A 24373-nucleotide genomic window follows, 5' to 3' on the forward strand; every position below is an offset into this window, starting at 1 on the left:
TTATTTACTGTGATTGCTAATTTTAGTTATTCTATTTTTGTAATCAATTCCCTTTTGTGGCAAATCATATTGATGGCAGATTATATTATTGATTTTAGTCAAATCATATCATTGATGGTTATGAATATGCTTTCAGTCATCTTTTATAACTTTTATGCATTTGCCTATTAATATTCATCTTATTTCATGGGTTTATTTTTTTTTTTGTTCAGAGTTGAAGCCGATCAAGAAGACGAGTTGTGTTGATCTGGATGCCAAGGACAAAAATGGTAGAACAGCCCTCCACTATGTAGCCTCTCCTTTGCCAGAAGGAACATTTAATAATGCAGACTTGGCCTTTCTATTAGTCAAAGCTGGGGCAAAGGAGTTTAAGGACAAGTGGGGAATGACGCCATATGCCTTAGCTGTCAAGACTGGAGCCATGGATGTGGCAGCCATGTTGAAGTCTTTGGGTCATGGAAAACATGACAGATGTGTAAGTTTTCTATTGTTTGTCAGAGGTTTAGAGGTAGAATATAGAATGTTTCGTCTTGTTAATTAATGTAAAGCATGGTCACTGACCAGCTGGGTGACATTAATTGCAAAATTCCAGCCTTTGACAAACATTGCACTCATTATTCCACTCGATTCAGATATGAATGATTCGCTGGTTTTAGGCGGTTATAGACACTGTTAGAGTTCTAGTTCAAAAGTTTTGCCTAATAGGCAAATTTTACTGTATTAAATAGAAATTTAGTTCCACTAGGCCTGCTTGGAGAATTATTGAGCAATTGTGGAACAGCTACAAGAGGCATTCAATTAAGAATAATTAAACTGAACTGCTGAATTATGCTCACATCTTTTTTTTTCAATTTTGATAAAATATCAGTTGAATTAAAATGGAGTTGATTTTATTGAGCATTGTCAGAGAGTGACAGTACTTCCAAATTGTCCAAGTGTCTGCCCCTCTGGCATGATTTTATATAGTTATAGTTTTATTTCATATTATTTCTTTAAAAATGTAGCATACTCTTCTTCGTATTATATTCTTATACAATAAACTAAAGCAAGCATTTATGGTATAATTTTTAATCTGTTGGCTTTCCTATCCATAATGATGAGAGTAATGATATTGATGATGATGATGATGATAATGATAATAATAATGATGATAATAATAATAATAATATTAATGATGATAATAATCATAATAATAATAATAATAATAATAATAATAATAATAATAATAATAATAATAATATAATAATATAATAATAATAATAATAATAATAATAATAATAATAATAATATAATAATAATAATAATAATAAATAATAATAATAATATCAATAATAATAATAATAATAATAATTAATAATAATAATAATAATAATAATAATAATAATAATAATAATAATAATAATAATAATATAATAATAAATGATAATAATAATAATAATAATAATAATAATAATAATAATAATAATAATAATAATAATAATAATAATAATAATAATATAAATAATAAAATAATAATAATAATAATAATAATAATAATAATAATAATTAAATAATAATAATAATAATAATAATAATAATAATAATAATAATAATAATAATAATAATACAGTCCAAGCCGGTTTATTGGGATGGCTCAGTTCCCGACAAATTGTCCCAATTAAGCGGCGTCTGCATCAGCATATAATTGAGGAATTTTTCAGATTTACCACTCTGCATTTCTGCATTTATCCAGATTGTGAGGTCTTTTCTTCTCATGGTCATTGATGAATTTTCCAAAATGTGTAGAATGAATGATTGGATATCAGGGTGGCGAGTTTTATACCAACTGCGTTCATCATCGTTTAAATCTCGTCATAATCGCTTTGCATGTCAGTTATTGCAACATTTATCAGACAGTGACATTTCACATCTAATTGAAAAACAAATGACTCCTTAATTTACCTCTACCATGAAAGACAAATCAAACTGCACACATCAATTAGCGAATATGCCACTCATAATGGTTGCATAAGTAAGCAACAGATTAAAAATGCATTGTCTACCCATTTGTCTCATTGAACATACAAATCATTTGATATTGACAACCACACACCCGATTGGCTGTCGCGATAGATACTATCTGGGAACAAAGGTAAATTCTATTGTTCACACCTTTGTGATGAACAATATAACCGGCTGACCATCCTGTTAGACTAATTTGCATTTTATGAACCAGCGTTTTGAATGATTGAAGACAACAAAATAGCTCTTTTATGGGGATGGTCATTATCAAATTTTGTCCCCATTAAGTGGCTGGGAATTGGAAAGGGTATGACTTTTTATATAGTAAAAATTCCATTCCCAAGGAATCATCCCAATAAAGCAGTTGTCCCAATTAAGCCACATTACCAATACCAGCTTGGACTGTAATAATAATAATAATATTAATAATAATGATTGTAACAAAATAATAGAAAAAAAAAAAAGAAGATAAATATAGGAAGACAAATGTTAAATTTGCTATTCAGAAATACCTCAAATTCGATATTAATAAAGTTCAATAAAATGATTAAATACCTCTATTGATAGCGGTAGAGAGAGTTTGAGATGCCTTGATTAAAAAAGAATAGCCAAAAATCATTCTGTAAACTCCTACATTTTTTATACGAAAATTTAACTGTCTGGTCTGAAATCATTCTTAAGACTGTAAAATACAAGTATGTATTCATTGTCATTAATAATAATAATAATAATAATAATGCACATTTATATTGCACAACCTATCCCCCTGGTTGGAGGCTCTGGGCGCATTACAAATAAAATTGTCATATCGAAAGAGAAAAATACACACTAACAGCCATCCTCTCCCACCACCCACTGCCTCAAACACGCCAATACCACACACACTCATCCACATCCACACATAAACACACTTGCAACACAACACATTCATGACAGGTACGCAAGAAGCATTTACAGCTGATCACAAACCAAAGGCTTTTTGAAAGTAGTTGTACAAATCATTGTGAATGCTAAGTTGTAAGAAGCTATTTGACTAAAAACTATAGATCAAAACAGAATTTAATGAGGTTTTTTGTCTTAAAAAATAATAAAATATCTTACAAAGAATGTTTTGGGCTCAAAACCTTTCTTCAGTCATTGCAGGATAAATGAAATAGAATAATCCACTAATATTTTGAATCTGTTATCATCCATCCCCCCCCCCCCCCTCACCCAACAGCAACCCTCTTTTGACAGGGCTTTCCCCGTCAACGACGGAGTTATCAACAATTTTTCTTTACGAGGCAAACCAGACTTCCGTCAAGATGCTAGGCTGGCCTGTGAGGAGGATATGGAGGAAGACATATCATATGAACACGAAATTGATGAAAGCTGTACTGTCCAAAATGGGTGAGTTGATGACCGTTACATCAATTAATATTTAAGGGAAAGCAGTCCTTCAGAGCCATTAGCCCCATGAAGTCATAGCAGTTACCTGCCAGGTCTATCGCAAAGTACTTTCCACCAGATCTTACATACCCAACTACCCAATCAATCACAGCTTGGTGGTTGGGGTGGGGGGAGGGGAGTCAGAAAAAAATTTCGACTTCACCTGGGATGAATACCAGTTTCTTTGTATGTGAAGCTAGTGTTCTACTAATTGATCTATCGGAACTTTCCTTATAATAGAGATAAAAAAGCACAAAAACATTTCCTCCCAAAAATCAGTTACAACATGTTTAGTAATGACAGAAAAAAAGTGTTTGGTAATGATAGAAATGTTGGTTATGGTTGAATTGATTGTTAACATCAAATTAATATCAATTTTGCAAAAATAGAATAAAATGTAACATAAAACCCTTCCTCGGTAACAATATAATGTCAGACATCTTCAGTTGTAAAAAATTCTAACTTTTTGAAAATTTCATTCAAATTGGCATTGGTCACAAATTGAGAGATGACAATTATTTTATTTCCTGTCTGCCCTCTATGTCCATTTTTAAAATAACTACACTGATATAGTAACGACTTATTCTCCGGAAAAATTAATGAAAAATACGAATTTAAGAGTCATAATTTCATTTAACAGAGACCCCAGTTTACATGTTGTATAATTATCTAATAGTATGAAATTGGTAGGCCTCGTGCATCACAAGCAACAGAACCAGTTTTGGTCCCTGCAGTAAGTCGAGATTTTTTCTAACCCTTCTCCCTACCCATCAGTGATTGGGTAGCTTCTCGGGTAGATCTGGTGGAAAGTGCTTTGTGATAGACAAGTATCTTACTTACTTACTTATCCGAACCAGCGACCACCTGAGCTCTAGCCCTTCGGTCTTGTGCCATGACGTAGAAGTTAGACGTCTTTTGTAGTTGTTCCAGGTGACTATAAAGTGTATAGACAAGTATCCAATACAAATATTAGCATGCAAATGTAATCACGCAATCAATGCTACAGACATGGGGATGAAATCGGGCTCTCTGGGGCAATAAGGCTCAGATGAACCTGGAAAAGTATATTTGTAAAGAAATGCAGTCTCTTTATAACCTGTAATTGAATCGTTTGTTTCACTCAGCACTCTCCTGAAGGACGAAGAACAGGGGATCTGGTATGATGTCCTACTGACCAAAGTGGATGTGAAGCGTCGTGACCATGCTGCTTACAACTTTTATAAAATACAGGTATGCTTATCCACATGACCAGGTACTATATATCGTATTTTATCACCCTCATCATCATCATCATCATCTTCATTATTATTATCATCATTATCACCATCATCACAATCATCATCATTATAATCATTATTTTTTATCAACAATCTTATCGTCAACAGCAACAATATAATAATAATTGGAATCGCAATATTGATATTAGTAGTAGTAGTAGTAGTAGTAGTAGTAGTAGTAGAAGTAGTAGTAGTAGTAATAATAGTAGAGTAGTAGTAGTAGTAGTAATAGTAGTAGTAGTAGTAGTAGTAGTAGTAGTAGTAGTAGTTGTAGTTGTAGTTATAGTTGTAGTAGTAGTGATAATAATAATAATTATGATTTTTTTTTAAATGATGATGATAATAATAATAATAATAATAATAATAATAATAATAATAATAATAATAATAATAATAATGAATAATAATAATAATAATAATAATAATAATAATAATAATAATAATAATAATAATAATAATAATAATAATAATAATAATAATAATTATAATAATAATCCTCATCATTATCATCAGCACCACCATTATCATCATCATCATCATCATCATCATCATCATCATCATCATCACATCTTGTTCCCAGTTGGTACACCAGGCAGACCCCAGCCTCTATATCCTCTTCACTTGTTGGGGTTGCATCGGAATGAAGGGACAATTCCAACATACGCCCTTTTCTGACTTGGCAGCTGCCTCTAAGGAATTCTCTAAGATTTTTCGACAGAAAACAGGAAATAAGTGGGATGCTGTTAAAGAGTAAGTTTAAGATTGTTTATCCTTTTATACAGTTTTTCAGTTATTTTATATTCCCTTCCCCTTTTCAAAAATATCAATCTTTATTTTATTTTGTTTTTGTTTAGTTTGTTATTAGTGTGTGGGGGGGACGGGGGGGGGGGGGGGAATCTTGTTTTTATTTGTTGGGTTTTTGTTTTTTGTTGTTGTTGTTGTTGTTGCTGCTTTTTTGTTTTGTTTTGTTTTGTTTTACTTTTGTTTTTGCTTTATCGTTTTTGATTTTTTTTTTTTTTTTTGGAGGATGGTTTTATTGTGTTCGTTTTGTTTTGTTTTGTTTTTAATTTTTTAGTGGTTGGGGTTTTTTTTTCTCTCTGTTTACTTGGAAACATGATACTTTAGATTATTCCTTCTCTGGTAAAAAAAAATAAAAAAAGAAAACAATATTAGAGTATAATTAAATTCTCTTTAGTTATTCCATTGAAAAGTTTTTCCTCAGGGTCTATGTCAAAACAAAAAGAGGCTTTAAAAAAGGTTAAAAAGAAAAGGCTTGAAAAATCAAACAAAAATCAGCCCCCAGGTGTAATGCACCGTCATCAACTTAATGACGGATTTTTCAATTCAGGAAATATCTAAAACAGAAAACAGAACTTTAATCTGGGTCATAAACGTGATTATTCAAATCGTTATTTTCTCTGCCACTACCTCTTTCTTCGGCCCTTCATCCTACTTCTTCTCATTTCCTTTCAACTCTAATAGGATGAGTTTATTGTCTTGGTTTTATTTTAAGTGAGTGGGGAATTTTTTCACGCTTTCCTTGGAAGTATGATGCCTAAGATTATTCCTTCTTTTGTAAAAAATAAAAGATATTGGAGTAAAATTAAATTCTCTTTACCCATCCCATTGAAAAGTTTTTCTTCTGGGTCTAAATCAAAAGAAGGCTTTAAAGAAGGTCAAAAAGAAAAGGCTTAAAAATCAAAACAGGCACCAGTTGTAATGCATCGTCATGAACTTTAATAACGGGTTTTTCATTAACGAGACTTTAATCTGGGTCATCCAGGGGATTATTCAAAATCTCTATTTTCTCTGTCCTTCCCTCCTTTAGCTCTTTTCGCTACTTTCTCTCATTTTCCCTTCTACTCCTCTATCTCATCATCCTCTTGTTTCTCATGAACCTCTTCTTTCTCAAACCAATATTAATGCCTTCTTTTTCCCGTCTAACTTCATCTATCCACTTCATCAAAGAACCTCTATTCTTTTCTAAAAGAGCTGTTATATGTTCCACCAAACAAAGCAAAGAGTGTTTGTATATAATATCCCTTTTTCTATATTATCCCAGCTTTCAGGTTAACCCCCAGAAATATCGTCTTTTAGATGACTCAGCAAGATTGGCGCCACCTAAAATGAAGGCCTTCAAAATTGACTTGTCAGAATCCAAATGTGTATCTGCTTTGCCAGCTCATTTAGAAAATGTCATGAACAAAATGGTAAAATCTGTAGGGGGATTATTTGGATTATAAAAATGAAAAAAACAACTTTATTTTGATAGTTAAAACATTTGTCTAATTTCTTCCATTTAGTCTTTTTCTTAGCATAATTAATGAGACTTGATATTGATTAGAAAAAAATGAAGCAACCCTTCATGTCTATATTTGTTCCTTGTAATGGACAAGGTGTGTATAGCAGACTATGGTGAATAATGCTCAAAATTTTCCTTTTAAAAAGTGTGATGTCATAATATGTCTCAAACAGGAGATGCCAATGGCATTGGTAGTAGTACTGTTTTTGACACTTTAACCAGTTAACTGTCGTAAAGACACGTATTTAAAAAATTTGGCCAGAAAACTCGACCTTCAAATGTCAACCGATTAAAATGACCCTCATCATCATTGCCTTTTTCACCTTAGGTCAGGGTAAAGGTCACAGACAAACTGTTTCCATCCATTTAGATTTTGATCTAACTTTTTTTATCTTGTTCCTTTGTCTTATTATTTCCATGTATATCAGCTTCTTTAACTCTTCTCCATGTTCCCCGTGGCCTTCCCCTTGATCTTGTCCCGAGGGTTTCAGTCCAATACTTTCTTTGTTATAGTGGAGTCATTCTTTCTAAGGGTGTGTTCAGTCTACCTCTATCATCTTCTTCCTATTTCCTCTCCTACTGGTTTCTGCTGTGTTCATTTTTATACTTCTTTGTTCTTAATCCTGTTCATTCATTTTATTCTGAGTAGCTTACGCATGCATGTGTATGAAAATCTATATCCTCCTTATACATGCCTGCGATGCATTCCAAGTTTCTCATCCATACAGCAGGACTGACTTCACATTTTAATTGAAAAGTCTCAGATTTAATCAAAGGGAGATATCTTTAGTTCTCCAAACTTTTCAAAGATGTGAATGCAGCCTATACTTTCCAATTTGTACTTTCACTTCTGCTTTCATGCCTCCATATCTATCAATTATACCCCCGAGATAGCAGAAAGTATCTAGGTATATCTTCAAGTTCCTGATCTTTTACTTTGATCTGTTCCCTTTGACAATTACTCAATTGAAAATGACCCTCATCTTAGCAAAAACTCTCAAACCTCTCCAGAGTACAGCAGTCAAAGGATGCATTTGTCAAGGTAATATATGAAGAATTAGATAGAAAGTCCTTCAAGCAACTACGCAATATGTACAGGAATCACCTATGTCAATAATCTTACCCATAGAAATATGAAACAAAATGCCAAAAGAAGGCTGTGATCCTGGATATTTTGGATTAAAGTTAAATGCTTATTCACTCGCCATCTTGCTCACCCCCACCACATTCCTCCCTTTTACCAAGATATAAAATGATATGTAGCTGAAATCAAGTCTAATTTTTTTTCCTTTTTATCATGTCATTATTTTTTTTTTTTTTTGGGTAAATTTTTGCTGGTGAGAATTTGCTTACTGTGTAAATAAAATACAAATATGTCTCCTCTGGCAGATGAATCCTAAGGCTTTGGTGAAAGCAATGGAAAGGATTAAGTCTCTTAGCATGGAGTGTCTGCCTTTTGGAAGACTCCGAAGGGGAAGGCTGATGCAAGGGAAGCAACTCATATGGGACATCAAGTAAGAAGTCTATTTATTAGGATAATATTTGAATCATTATAATTATTGTTTGTTGCTTTGTTATTTTCAATGTTGTTGTTGTTGTTCTAATACTTCAGAACCATTAGGCAACATGGAGCTGGAGTCCATCCCGGTTTCTATTGCGTGAAACTGACAATAGCAATAGCATCCTTGGGATAGGAGCTTAACCCTCTCGTGTTCAGATTCTTTTTGGGGGAGTATATAATGAGTTCCCTATATGGCCACGTCAATCATGTAGACATCCTTTGATGATATAAGCCTACTCTTTGATATCTGTAGTCGCCTTTTCGTTTTCTACGGTCACTCATGGCTAAACTCCGCCCAGAAACGATTTCATAGGTCCGTCCATCACCAAATTTCAAACTTTTGTTCTCGTGAGTTCATAAGTTTTTTGACCGAAGAACGATTGGCTACAGAACATCTTGACCCTTCAACGATTGGTCGTTCTGGCAGCTCACGTGTCAACAGCCGTCAACAATGAATTGAATCATCGTCGATGCAGTGGAAGACGGCCATGGAATAGTTGCGTCACATCGCCACGTTGTTGAATAAATTATCCAGGCATGGTCGATAGGTAAAAAAAGCCAAATTATGTTCTAGTTACATTTGAAACAAACAAAGTATATCACTGATCTCGTCTCTTTGAGATATAAAGAATGATATAAAAATCAAGAAAATCGGCCGATAAATAAAAAAGTTGCTAAAAAAACTAAAATAAACAAAAGCAATTTTTAAAATCAAATTTATTCGTAAAACAGTTGGTTTTCAACCGATTTTTATGAAACAAAGACCAATTTACTTCTTTTTTCAAGCTGATTTCAGCAATGTGACTTTCAAATTCCTCAGAATTATATTTTTTACTTTTAGATTTTAGCTTTTAGGCCTACTCCATAAGGTGTTATATTCATAACAATAGCGTAATACATCGACGGGGAGAAGCGTCTTTGTTTCGGCCAGCTGGATAGATAGCCTGTGATTGGTCGAAGACTTTGAGATGCTTGATTCACAATTCTACACGAATGGACCCCGGCGGTCTATCAAAGAGGTGTAACAAATTTATTTACCGACTATTATTCTTGGTGCTAAAATTACAAAGTAATAATTTTGCATCAGAAAAAATAACTCTGAAGTTCCTATCTCTTTATTACAATAAAATTGATACCTCGAATGACAAAACCGACCCACAAATAAGGGAGTTAAAAATTATTCATAATATTTTTTAAAGTTTACAATAATGGTCTTCAAAGTCATTTTTCATGACCAAAGTCGTAATTTTTTCCCGATTTTTACCAAACAAAGTGCAATGTCAATGATTTTCACCCGCAAATAAAATAGGATTTAAATCGCAATTTCTGAAACGTATTTTCTTTTCTGTCGGCAAATTTATAAAAATCAAAGCTGAAAACACCCTGCGGCAGTGACAGGGCCTGTCATTTCCTTCACAACGATTGGATTTTACTTACTGAGGCCAGTCTTGACTACCCCGCCCATGAATATTATGCCGTTGTCGGTTTTTGTCGGGTTGAATCTTAAAGAGTTAAGGGGCTTAAAAATAAATCTCGATTTCACCCAGGATTGATCTTGATCCCTTCGCACATGAAGCGAGTACTCTACCAACTGAGCTGTCTGGACCCCCCCCCCTGATGTTGTATTTGTTGTTAATATTTTTGTAATGTGAAATTGTCTATGTTCACTCACTAACATTGACTACTGCATTTTCTATTTTAAAGATTGTTTTAGTTTGTTTTTTTTTACAACAAAGACTAATCTAATATAATTGTGTTGCATTTTCAAACATCTGGTTTGTAATTTTCAGAGCACTTGTGGAAGAAAAAACTAAAATCAAGAAACTGGATGAAGACGAACAAAAAGAAAAGAAGCCACAACTGCTTGAAATTCGTCAAAGAGTATTTATTTATCCATTTCATCATAACATTCATTATTGAAAAAAAAAAAAGAATAAATATATAGCTTATTTCCTTTAAAAGCAATCAGTTTATATAACAATTAGTTTTTTGTCTTTAAAGAAATGAATGGAAATTGCTATCAATCATGTGTCTTAAAATGCTTTATCAATTATAGTAAGATTGAACCACCTTTTCATGATACTCTGCCCTCCCCCTCCAAAATGGCTATTTTGTCCCATTGGGACCTCTGACCCCAGTTTTAGAACCACTGATTTAGAATATCTGCATTATAATCTCCTCAGATTGTGGAGTTAAAATGTATTGTAAAATAAAGGGAGTAAAAATGACTCTTATAAAAAATACAAAACAAAGTAAACTACATTTCGGCCTTTGGAAACGTGTTGTATCTTTTATAAGAGTCATTTTTACTCCCTTTATTTTCCTATACATTTTATTGACTCATTTGGGCACCTCTAGATTGTGGAGTTGAGCAACGAGTATTTCCATGTGATCCCTCAAAAGAATTTTGTCTATGAGGATATATCTCCACTGTACGACCATACAAGCGTGACACTTCACATGCAGGCAGTGAGCAATCTGCTGGACTACGAGGTAGCCTGCCAGATGTTGCTTGGGGCTATGGCACGCCAAAAGGGTGAGTAAGTTTGTGGTATCTTTGTGGTACATGGTACCGGAGGTATAATCAGCTGGAAATCAGTTTGCAAGCTTACCATAACTCTCTCTCTCTCTCTCTCTCTCTCTCTCTCTCTCTCTCTCTCTCTCTCTCTCTCTCTCTCTCTCTCTCTCTCTCTCTCTCATCTATCTATCTCTCTCTATCTATCTATCTCTCTCTCTATCTCTCTCTTTCTCTCTCTCTCTCTCTCTCTCTCTCCTCTCTCTCTCTATATATATATATATATATATATATATATATATATATATATATATATATTTCTTTTCTCTCCTCTCTCTCTCTCTCTCTCTCTCTCTCTCTCTCTCTCTCTCTCTCTCTCTCTCTCTCTCTCTCTTTGCGACTGAAGCCATCAATATAACTGTTTATAACTGATAAATAACCCATGCATGTGTGTTTTGTGTGTTTGTGTGTTTGACCCAGAGATCCATCCAGCCCACTATGTGTACAAATGCTTGGACAGTAAAATGGAATTGATGGATCAGTCCGACCCCATGACACAGCTCATACTCAAATACATTTACACCACTGGTTAGTCCTATCATGAATTCATTTAATTACAACAATACTAATGATAGTGACAGTAATATTTATGATGATAATAATAATAATAATAATAAAAATAATAATAATAATAATAATAATAATAATAATAATAATAATAATAATAATAATAATAATAATTATTATTATTATTATTATTATTATTATTAGTAGTAGTAGTAGTAGTAGTAGTAGTAGAGTAGTAGTAGTAGTAGTAGTAGTAGTAGTAGTAGTAGTAGTAGTAGTAGTAGTAGTAGTAGTAGTAGTAGTAGTAGTAGTAGTAGTAGTAGTAGTAGTGGTGGTGGTGGTGGTAGTAGTGGTAGTAGTATTACTATTACTATTTTTTTTTAAAATATTATTGTTATTATTAATTGTATAACAGATACCCACATGAAAAAGTTAGGATCATTACCACAACAAGGAAATACGAGCTAAGGCTAAAAGAGCAAGCTAGCATAAAGGATTTATAAAAGGCCCTTTAGAGATTCCATTAGTTAACAATAAATTATAACACACTTCTCACTTAAAACAGCATAATAACAATTATCACTACACCTACCTGCTGGTACCTTCAAATCTGAACTGAAAACTTCAACTACCACAGATTTACTTTAAGGCTATGTTTCTTACGTTTCCTTTTTTAAATGTTATCGTGCTCTCAATAAAAATACCCAATCTAATTAAGGGACAGGGTTAAACAACTGAACTTTGTGTCAATGTTTGCATGAAAAAAAAATGAGGAATTGGGTTACTTCCCTATTTCTTACCATTAGTAATTTCACTATATTTTTGATGTAGCCTCCAAAGACGACAAGATAACTGGTATCTACAAAATCAGCCGCGAAGGGGAGGCTGCCAAATTGGACAAAACAGGGTTAGACAATCGACGTCTTCTTTTCCACGGAACCAGAGCTAGCAACCTGTTGAGTATTCTGAATCGTGGCCTCATCACAACATTTCCAGAGCATGGCTCCTGCTATGGGAATGTAAGTAATTCTTGATTTAGATGGGAGGCTCGTGGTTTTAGAAAACATGATTTTGGTTTTTCCTCTAGTTTTACAGTTTCACATGAGGCCAACTTAACTCAGATCAGATGTGAATTGAGAAATTTGGTTGGCCTAATTGTGGCAAATGAAAAAGACAATTCTAGATTCATATTGAACCCATAATTTATTCGGTTTTGTTATAATTTCTCTTTTTTACATCCAACACAATATTCAATTTAATGAATTTGAGTGTATTGGGAGAAGTAGGCATGTGAATGTTCGAGTATTCTAATAATCTCGTATTGCTGAAGTATTTTTTATGTAAATATTGAATTAATTTACAGTCGTACTGATACAAATAAAGTATTATGGTTTAACAGGACATACCTACTTCCCACAATTTCATCATCCTCATCTCTTGCTATTTATTCCTAACTCCCATATTTTGATGAGATGGATAAAATCAGAAACATTACGCAAAATGCATTCTCATATGTTCAATTCTTGAGTTAAATTTCATGAAAAGGAAAAATGAACATTGAAAAAAAAACAAAAAAACCAACACTATTATTCTCCAGTAAAAATAACCTTTTCACATCCCCAATCACTCACTCTTATGTGAAACTTTTGAGACCTAACGGGGCCTCTTCGCCTTACATAGACAAAACATCTTTTTTCATTTAAGCCAAAAAATTTGTACTTCAAATCTCAAAGAATAAAGATGACTTTTTAAGTTGTTAAAAATTATGTTTTCATTTATAACATAGGTGAGTACTCCTTTTATCAGTTATTCACAACTTTTCAAAACTTCTTTAATCTGAAACTTCCCGTCTTATTTTAGTGCAACTTATTATTATTATTTTTTAAATGAATACATTTTTAATCAACTTATTCAGTCCTCAATACAATAAATACACTGCTGCATTTTTCTTTGAGCACATCACACTATGTTTTTAATGCAATAAAACCCCATGCACTAGGTAACTAGACGCAAGATGTAGTAGGCTACCACAATATTCTGTGTACACCAAATACAATATTATTAATAATAATAATAATAATAATAATAATAATAATAATAATAATAATAATAATAATAATAATAATAATCTTTATTGTCCATATAGGCAATTATTAATGACATTCACAATGTAAAATTGAGCATTGAGCTTTATATAGCGCAATATCCACTAAATGTGCTCAAAGCGCTTTACAAGGGGTCCCTGGTCAACAGCAACATTTAGCATGTAGGATGGGACATGACGCCTGTTAGGCGATATTACAATTTTTCGGACAAAGACAGCGCTGTTAACGGCCAGGTACTCATTTTACACCTGAGTGTGGTGAGAGAATGTGACTAAAGAGCCTTTTCCAAGGACTCAACTATGCACCGAGCACGAGGCTCGAACCCAGGACCTAAAGCGAGTGTCATACCACTAGACCACATAGCCGCACAATGTATAGATTGATATATACCAAACGAAATCTTTCTTCAGCTTATTTTGTAGTTGATGATATAACAATAATAGCTGGCACCAATGTTCTGAGAGCAGTGCAGTTACATTACCTATATCACTTAAATTCTATATATAAGTTTTACTGCCTACTATCATGATTATCGTAACGTATTTAACAAAAATGTCATTTTCTCAACATCAACAGGGCATATACTTCTCAGACAGATTTAGCAAGAGCAAATGTTATTCCGATAACCATGGCTTTGTGCTTTTGTGTGAGGTAAGTGTGAAAGATCTTTTTTCTTCTCAGATTCTGCTTCTTTCTTTTTTTTTTTTCTTTTTTTGATTTTAGGAGATTTACATTACATGTTAGGTCATATCTGTGCCAGGACTAAAATGCATAATGGGTGAGTTGAATGACTGAGTATGAAGAATTGGATGCAGCCAAAACCAGGATAAACTTCTTACAACTCTGAAAGACTACTTACTTTTCTTCATCCCTCAGAGGGAAATTGATCTTCGACTGATAGACATCACTATGGGTCACGAAAATGTAAGACAAATGGGCTTTATTAAATTAGAGAACATGAAATAGAACAGAACAGAATAGAAGAGATCTGTGTATCCAGTCAGAGACTAAGCACAGACACCAAACTGGACTAATTGAGATATATCCTTATAAACAACTAACACAGTAACATTAATAATGTGTAAAAGAGAGATGATATACACCGGAAAAAGGTGATCACTAAAATAAAGCCCCCACAACCGTTTTCTCCCAATGAATGCAATAGCAACAGCTTCTAATGTTTATTTTTTCTCACACCCCCATATTATGACCGCAAAACCTTATTCTGGGACCAGAAAAGAGAATCACACAAAAAAAAATAACGGGCTGAGTCAGCAATAGTTACATTTTTTAAAATGAGAACTAATTACTGTAATAAAATAATATTTTTTTATGTTAGTCTATTGCAAATACAAATAAAAAACCATCAGTTGCACATGGAACAAATAGCTGTCCCTTTACTTACAAGTCCAGTGCTATTCTGATTGAGCCGTTGGGACCCGAATAGAATGATTTTTTTAAAATATATTTTATTTTTTTTTAAAACAAAAAAAAAAAACCCAGACAGGTTTGAGCTTTTAACGTGTGTTATCTTGAAATTTATCCTCATGTTTGATCAAGGTGGCCTTGGGAAAACCACACTTTTGGAAGCAATACCAGAGTTGTGATGACCCAGAAGAAGTATTCAAGAAGGATGGGAGTAACAGTTTGATCTCCGTCAATGATGAGAATGTGTTAAAAAATTGGTTTAAACTTCCGACAGGTTTCTGCTTCTGTGTTTCTGTTCGTATAGCTTTGAAAATAGTAACATGTTACTTATGTCATTAATGTTACTATTTCTGTTTTGATAATGATTATTGTGATGAATATGGTGGTGGTACTGATGATGATGATGATGATGATAATTGTAATGATTATGATGATGTTGACGGTGGTGGCTGTGATGAGTATGATGATAAAGTTGGTGATGATGGTGGTAGAATGATGATGTTGATATCTATTTTAGTAATGTCAATGGTCAATCAGATCCACTCAAATTAAGGTTGGTGCACCAAAAAATATATGTGATAATGATTTGTGTTTATATAAATATATATTAACACAAGGAACAAACTCTGTGAGGACTGAATGTAAGATTAAAATTTTTCAAATGACCTGTTTATTTTGCTGTACGTTAGTGTATGGTCTTTCTCTCTCTCTCTCTCTCTCTCTCTCTCTCTCTCTCTCTCTCTCTCTCTCTCTCTCTCTCTCTCTCTCTCTCTCTCTCTCTCTCTCTCTCACACACACACACACACTTATGGGTATGTGTGTGTTTGTGTAAATAACTGCTCTCCTCAATTAGATATACAGTTCACTCTGGATAATCGCAACACCTTGGGATCAGCGAAAATGTTGCGATTAACTGAAGTTACAATTAACTGAAGCTGAGTGTCCAGTCTACTATTGCAACATTTTACACATTAGTGGTAAACACAAACCAGTTGTTGTGAACATTGTTCTTAGTCCACCACAGACTGGGCAATATGATTGAATAAAAAAAAACCATATGACAGCCCTGTATAGATTTGTCAAGCAAAAGCAGCTTTGATGCAAGTCGACGTCTTATTCAGATTGGATTCACTTTCACTCTTTTGTTCTTAACATTTGTAAGAGTCAAATAGTTCAGCGTGATGAGAGACAATAGAGCTCTCACCAAACTCATTAATCACAATGCACAATTGTCATTCCAAAAACAAAGGATATCGCTCAGTCTCTCTTTACAACTGTCATTATCTGTTGTAAAGACTATGCCCAGCCCCCTCGCCTCCTATCTAATGGCCACAGATTAGATCACAAACCCATACTGCAAAGCCCCTCTTTTGTCTCTCTAATAAAGTGGTGACACAATGCTGTAGCATTAAATCCCACTCACTCTCGATTTTTCAACCTATCACGATTTCTTCCATGATGAAATTTAATCATGATATTTTGTTAGATTGATTTTTTGAATTTACAACTTTTGAGGGCAAAAATTTGTTGCGATTAACCAGTGACTTTTATATAGAATTAATTCCGTTTCTTGGGAAATGTTGCGATTAATCGAAATTTGCAATTAACTGAGTTGCGATTATCCGGAGTGGACTGTAATAGAATTTTTAGTATGGAAAGATTCATCTCTTCATGGCCTTTTTTTGTTATATCACAATGAAAGGATAACTATTGCACAATAAAATGTGTCTAGATCTGTTGGTGTTTCTGCTCAGCTTCTAATGAACATTGCACTGTAAATATATGTTTTAGAATTAATGTGGTTAATTTTTCTTACGGAGGGACGGGGTCGTTTGTTTGTTGTTTTTTGTTTTTTTTGTTTCTTGATTTCTTTCTTTCCTTTTTTCTTTTTGTTTGTTTTTCTCTCTTTTTTTTTTTTTTTTTTGGGGGGGGTCTTTCTTTTATTTTAATTTGTTTTTTCTTTTAATTTTGTCAAAAGATAGATATACCATAATGAATCTTTTCGCAAACTGAATCTGTTTCATTGATAAATCTATTTTTGCAGGAGTGAGCCTCAATCTGAAACCCAAGGGTTATTGTGACATCGAGTATGTTTTGGTGAATCCAGACCAAGTGTGCATTAGGTATCTCGTCCAACTCGAGAGGAATTACTGACCCATGGTTAAATGATGACGACGACAATGGCCTGGCCTGAACTGTAACCTAGAACATTAAATTATTTATTTTATCCATGACTCAACCTTTTAACTTTATGTTGGCATTGTATCTGTACAAAGTCATCTGAAAACCAAAAAAAATAAGCCTTCAGAAAGTATTCATGTGATTTTGAGTATGATATTTGGCCATTTAATTTACTGTTACTGTGTTTGGTCACCTGTAAGAAAAAGACTGCAGTTTACAAATTAAATCAACTTTTGACCCATTTATACTCTTTTTGTTATTTACCCATAAATTGTAGCTGTACTTAAAATATTTTTTTAAGAAGAAGAATTGAAACGCTTATAATTAATGTCAATTTTAAAATGCAATTTTCATTTGCAAAGATAATTGAACGAGTTTCTGTAATATTTTTTCTTCTTTGTAACTAAATACTCTTTTTATTTTATTTTTTTCGTCCTCTTTTTCATTTGTAACCATTATTGAAAAATGTTGTTATTTATTTATTTATATGGTATTTTTTAAAATTCATTTTGTCAATGCTGTTTGTAAATTCTACAAATTATAGACATTCTTCATTATTCCATGATCTTGTGCAGGATGCTGCTGCTTGCAAATTTATTTTAACATTATAGCACCTCTTCAGTTTCTCTATAAAATCTTTCACTGACTGTCAGTGTAGGGTTTCATGCAATAAAAACAAATTTAATCTGTTCCTCCCATTGATACGACTTTGGTAAGCTGACTTCTTCGAAGTCTCAGCATTAGAATTGTTGGACAAATTAAGGATTAACTTAATCTTTCGATATGTTAAGTAAAATTCTAGCTAAAATGAGACAAAGGTGTTTTATTAATATGCAGCGGAATGGGAAGCAGAAGTCGAGGTGTCACACCTTGATCTGTTCTGGTTCAAAGCTGCTACTTGAAGTGTTGTACCAGTCCTCCAAAGGACTAACAATGAAGAGGTTTCATAAATCATCAGGTGGCATAACTATTTTAGTTGTAGGCTGGATAGGCAGATTCTTATGCTAATGGGGTATTTAAGAGCGAGGATAGATGATCTTTAGTGACAACTAGCATTTATTTAGGCTAGAAAATAAGATGCTATCACTCTGAAACCAGAAGATCAGTAGCACTATATATGTCCAGTCTTCTGGAGGAGATTGAAATCAGTATTCTGACATCACACTTTTGTTCCCTATTTCCACACTAACCATTTCAGCTTGATGCCTCTGATGAAATAAAGCAAACTTTGCTGTTTCATATAACGGAAGGAACATTATACACTCTGTGACTGTCTATACTGAAATAAAATAGTTTTGCTTGGATTTTATTTTTGTTTTCAGTTTGTTTTTTGGAGTGTGTTTCTTTTTTTTTACAAAACTGAAAAAAAGACGACCGTGACCATGTCCCGTGTAGTGCATTGTGGGACAAAACTATCGGGGTGACTTGCTCTCTAGGTGGACTGAGTACTTTTTGTACATAAAGGGCGATGGGAAATCCTGGGTTGGGAATCACAGCATGTCATTGGAACATGGCCGCTGTTACCATGCATTATTTTTATTAATTAGAGGTGATTTTTTCCCCCATGTAAACACTCTCGTTTATATGTCTTATTTCTATAAATGAATATTAATGTTTTTGAATCAGATTTTGCATTGTATGTGTTAAGTATTATAAACCGACATATTAGTTTATTAATAGTAAGTAGGTATATATTTTCTGTTTTGGCAAAGACCCAGGTAATTTTTGTCTCAGACTAGAAACAGAGGTATATTTCTTCTATCATGTACTTCTGTTTCCCCTTTTATCTAAACCTGTCATCTTACTTTTCCTGGTGCTTAAATGACCCAGGTATGTTACAAACTAGGATTTTAGCTTGTGAATACTGATTTAAACTCCTATCTCACAAATCTATTGTCTCAACTACAATTAATACTCATATTGTCCTTGAAATTATACTAAATATCGATATAATGTATCTGACTTTTAAATTTGGCAGTGGTATGATAATAATAAAAATAGTCTATACACTAATGGAGGTAAGATTCCACAACGGAAATAAAAGAAACTACTGTCAAAGGATATTTTACAGGATGTAGGAAAGTTGTAACAAAGTTTGATATAGTCATTGTCATGGATCGATTGAAAGGTGCGTGTCAGACTAATTTCCAATGGTAAATTTGTGGTAAAATAAAGTTTAGAATATTTTCTTTGACAGATCATATTGCAACAGAAAAGCAGCAGCAGTGGTAGGAGTAGTAGTGGTAGTAGTAGTAGTAGTAAGTACTTTTTACGAAAACTTGTTCACTAAATATTGATAAAACACTCTGCTCTTTATTTTACAGATCAATCGTAGAAAGTTTTTTAATTTTTTTGTATCACAGGGTGGGGAGGAAATTGCCTCAGCGTTGATAAAGGGAATTTTTTAAATATTATCAAAAGAGCTAGTTACGAGTAACTCACTTCACAACTCGAATCTTTTGAAGAATCAAATGCTGTATCCTACCACATAAACATTTTTAACCTCTGAGAGGACAACACTCATCCTCTCAGTGATCCTCTTCAGAGTGAAAGTGAAATTGTTCACTCTGCAAGAAACAGTTGTTAGCTGTCTATACGGACTAAGAAGGAAAGACACCAAAAATCTTTTCTAATTTCCAGTATCAGACATTTTAATTCTGAAAGCGCAAAAAAGGAATTTTACAAATTCATTTATTCATCTGTCCATTTATTTATTTGTAACACTCTGTAACTTTGCATTCAGTATACACCGGTACACTTATTGCTATACATGTTCACAAATCTGTACATAATCTTCATGCTGTTGAGGAAATTTACCCTCATTTCATTTTTATTCTAGATACAATATACATTTAATATTACTACTGATCATCTTTTCTATTCTAATTAATGCATTGTGATATGATTATGATTGCAATTATTTATTGAATTTTTATTGTGTACCATGTCTATACAAATCATTTCCAAAAGGATTTAATAAAATGGTATTATTATTATTATTATTATTATTATTATTGTTGTTGTGGTTGTATGATTATGATTCTCTGTTATTATAATAATATTAACAACAATGATGATGATGATGATCATTTTTATGTTATTTTTATGTCCCCTTGTATCCATGTTTGGTCATTTTTAATGATTTAAGAATTTAAAGAAAAAATGTCTATTTTTTTTCTTATTTTGTATAATTTTATATCAACTATGTGGTCGAGTCTAATAGACCTATAGTTCACATTAATTTATAATAGTATCTTCTTACTTTTTTGTATAATTTGGTTCCTCCTGTTTATCACTCACGGAAATAATAGAAGATACGATGCAGACGGCAAACCTTTTTGTACCCCCAATTTTTAATAAATTTGAATTCTTTAATCTGATTTATAATATGTCCTTGACATTATTCAAGATTGGAGCTATGAAACGTAGCGGTATAATGAGATTTTGCTGTAGTCAAGTCTCTGACATTTCTTAGTTGTGATAATATGAAATTCATTTAATATGATAGTGATAGTGAAGTGCCATCTAGGGTCTTTGGGGTGTCATATTTTATTTAAAACTGTGATTGACAATGCTTTACAAGTCTTATACTTATTTCAGCTTCTCTATTTACATTTTATTTGAGATACATTTACAATTCATTTACATTGACTAAAAAGATTTTTATACGCTTTATACAAAGACTACTAGTACAACTCTAGAAGTTTTTGGTTTTATCTTTATTTTCCATTTTCATGTGATATTAAAATTTTGCTTTATTTTTTAGATAATTTATTACTTATTTTTAGAGAGCTTGCAAGATGACAGTGACCTTTTCCTGTTTAGTGTAATGTGGGGCACAAGTCTTGGGATCATTCGCTATCTAGATGGATTATTGAATGCTCTTGTACTTGTACACAATGGACGGCAGAAAATAATTGGTTGGGGTTCACAGCATTTCATTGGAGAATGGCCCACTGTTGCCATGAATTTTTGATAAGGGATGATTTTTATTCCTTGTAAAATATCTGTTTTATGCCATATGCCTATGTGTTAATATATATTATTATGTATGTGTTTGATTCGTATTGTATGGTTAATAATCACTTAATATTTTCATTCCCGGAGATATCCAGATGTGGCAATGAATTTTGTCTCAGATCAGATGAAAACGTTTCTTCACCTACTCCTGTTCTAACTTTCATTTTATATCTTATTTTTCCGGGTGGCATGAATGACCCATGTTTGTTTTAAGTGCCGTAACCTTCAAAAATAAACGCAGTGCGAGCTTTTGATATTGATAGGAAACTTTTTTTTTTTAATCCAAAAATCCCAATTATCCCTTATGACATTTTGTCCTATTCTAGAATGAGACATCTTTGTTTTGGCCTGGCCCTGGTGTGATTGGCGTTCAGAATCTGATTCCTGGCAAGGAGGTACTTACTGTCTTCTTTCCCCCTATAACTATATGTTTTCCAACTGGCTTTATGTCTTGGTATGAGGTTACTTGGTTTTGTCCAGGCCCTGGCCGGATACCCTAGCTGACAGGGAAACAGTCAAAGCATGAGTTGTTGGAGATGATATTTTTTGTCTTGTAAATCATCTCTCTTATGTACTGTATTATGATTTGTTTACATTGTATATATGATTTGTAAACATTTGAGTATATTTCTCTTTTAGTGGGGACCTGTGCTTGTGTCTGGATAGTGTGCACTTGGAATCTACATCTGTTTCCTATTTGAACCAATTCCCCTTTGTCTTACCTTTTCTTGGGTGCTTTAATTGTAATTCTAAAACCTTTTAACTATCCCGGGTTTTTTTTTTCCTTTTTAATGGCGCTAATGTATGACCTTGCAAGCGCCGTAAAACCCTTAAACTTAAAAACAAAAACAAAAATTAATCTCGGTTCACTTTGTGAAATAAATTTTTTAAATCTTGAAAATCAAATTTCTATGGATTTGTGTATTTGAATTTATTTGAAACTAAACTATCTTACTGATCCTTTTTAGGAGGATCTGTTTATGTATGTGTTTTTGTGGCTTTGTGTGAGATGTGTAGCTTCACCTTGGAAAGCGATTAACCATGCAGGGATCTACATTTACTTTAAATCTAATTCTATATTATAATTAATCCCTTTTGTGTCACCCTTTTACTTTGTGCTAGTGATCCAGGAGAGTCATTATCAACATGCCATGTGTAGAGAGTACAATATTTCTTTCCTCTGCACTGATATGACCTAAAACTACTGCAAGCTCCTAAATACATATATAAAACTAAGACATGATATTATATCTATTTAATGTTTGTCGTAGGCAGCAACATCTCAATAAATGTATGAAAATTACATTGTCTTTGATTTTATTTTTTTTATCATACAATTTCACTGAAAAGTTCGATATTTTCAATGGATTAAAAAATAACAGTAGGAGGGCATAGTACATTTACAATTATTTGTCTTTTTATTTTTTTTTTAATCATAAAATTCACTGAAAAGTTCGATATTTTCAATGGATTAAAAAACAACAGTAACAGTAGGAGGGCGTAGTACATATTTACAATTACATAGACTTCGCGTGTGTTGACGACTCGCGACGCAACACTGTCACCTCGCTCTCGTCTGTGGAGAAGGCAGTAGGCAGCATAGATAACACAGGACGGTGGTCTGTGGTAGGCAGTGAATACATCCACATCAGGCGGAGTGTGCTGGTGGTGATAATTGACAAGATGGAACATAGCTGACACTGACACTGACTAGTTTTGTCTTTCTTTGAAGCGACAAATAAAAACTTTCTTTTATTTTTAAAGTCGGCTTTCGAAACGGAATAAAAACTGATTTTTTCGAGGCACGAAATAAAACTTCTATTTCTTTTCTTTTTTTTTTTAATGTCAGCCCTTAACAGAACCTATCGAGCAAAATCAAGTTGTCGGAAATCCGAAAATTGGCAGAAGATTTACAGACCTGGTGCCGAAGTTCGGGCCCCTTAGTATTAGTCTGATTATTACATTAAGGGGGAACATTATTCCACATGTACTGTAATTGAATGAAACAAAACACACTGAACTCTCCACCTCATATACCGATCATTCAACTCTTCCGGACTTGGTGGGATTTTTTTTTTAATGTGATACCTCGGCCATCAAACAACCCTCATTAAAATAAACTGGTACAAATAATGGTAATAGAGAAAAGACTTTTTAGACTCGGTTCAAATTTTATATCAAGGTGTCGGGGTTTTTTCGCTGCTGTTAAGTTTTTAAATGGCATTTTTCTACCTTAAGGCAGACCACAAACCCCATACAACACACAAAGCGAACAGCAAACGAATGTACAAGAAATAAGAGAAACCCTCTTCCATAGACAACATGACACAAAACTAGTCTTCTCCATTTGTTCGTTTCTTTTTGTAGGTACGGCAAACTGCCGCTAATGCGCTCTGGCGGACAATTTTCGATGTGTTTTACATAATTTTACTTCGTTGTATTCCATTAAATATCAAAATGACAAGGATAAAATTTATATCAATCGAAAGCTTATTCAAATCCCTTTAAAATGGTGTCTAAATGATTTATCTGCTTTTTTAAAAGATAATTTAAGTGGGTTTTGAAACAAGTCACTAATCGGCTCGCCCGTTGATGGAAAAAACGAACTTTTCGCGATCGGTCATCTTGAAGAGCTTGGCGAATTCGGGCCATGGGTGGTATCGGATCAGTAATTGGTTTAAAATGTGCACAAGATCTTGACGTTTCGATCGATACCAAATAACTGTTGGTTTATTTAGGGGAACCGATTTTATTTTTAAAATTTCTCAAAAAAAGGAAGATTAAACTCATTTCCACAAAATTTCAGCAGACTATTTTTACATTACTGGAAAGCTTATCCATTTTTCTCTTAAAATATGGAGATGCCGTACCGATTATAAGTATCGCCCGCATTCGCCCAGCATTTAACTTTGGTAAATAAACACGAGTTGCACAGCCCAGTCAGTGAGAGCAAAATGGCGTGCCGACCAGAGGCTGCCTCGACGGACA

General features: G+C 33.2%; 1 protein-coding gene across 1 annotated transcript in view; it reads left to right on the forward strand.

Annotated features, from left to right (window-relative positions):
• LOC144956515 (poly [ADP-ribose] polymerase tankyrase-like) overlaps positions 1-22688 on the forward strand; it is an 86812-nt gene extending 64124 nt beyond the window's left edge. Inside the window, exons 44-56 of the mRNA XM_078887455.1 lie at positions 213-475; positions 3221-3390; positions 4554-4659; positions 5287-5456; positions 6769-6916; positions 8398-8522; positions 10360-10450; positions 10928-11105; positions 11565-11672; positions 12483-12670; positions 14333-14407; positions 15317-15458; positions 17229-22688. Coding sequence (XP_078743581.1) covers positions 213-475; positions 3221-3390; positions 4554-4659; positions 5287-5456; positions 6769-6916; positions 8398-8522; positions 10360-10450; positions 10928-11105; positions 11565-11672; positions 12483-12670; positions 14333-14407; positions 15317-15458; positions 17229-17338 — 1874 coding nt within the window. The 3' untranslated portion in view covers positions 17339-22688. The remainder of the gene's footprint in view (positions 1-212; positions 476-3220; positions 3391-4553; positions 4660-5286; positions 5457-6768; positions 6917-8397; positions 8523-10359; positions 10451-10927; positions 11106-11564; positions 11673-12482; positions 12671-14332; positions 14408-15316; positions 15459-17228) is intronic.
• The last annotated feature ends 1685 nt before the right edge of the window (positions 22689-24373 follow it).

This window comes from Berghia stephanieae, chromosome 1 (assembly GCF_034508935.2).
Source record: "Berghia stephanieae isolate SIO BIC M18660-M18661 chromosome 1, UCSD_Bste_1.3, whole genome shotgun sequence".
Lineage (NCBI taxonomy): Eukaryota > Metazoa > Mollusca > Gastropoda > Nudibranchia > Aeolidiidae > Berghia > Berghia stephanieae.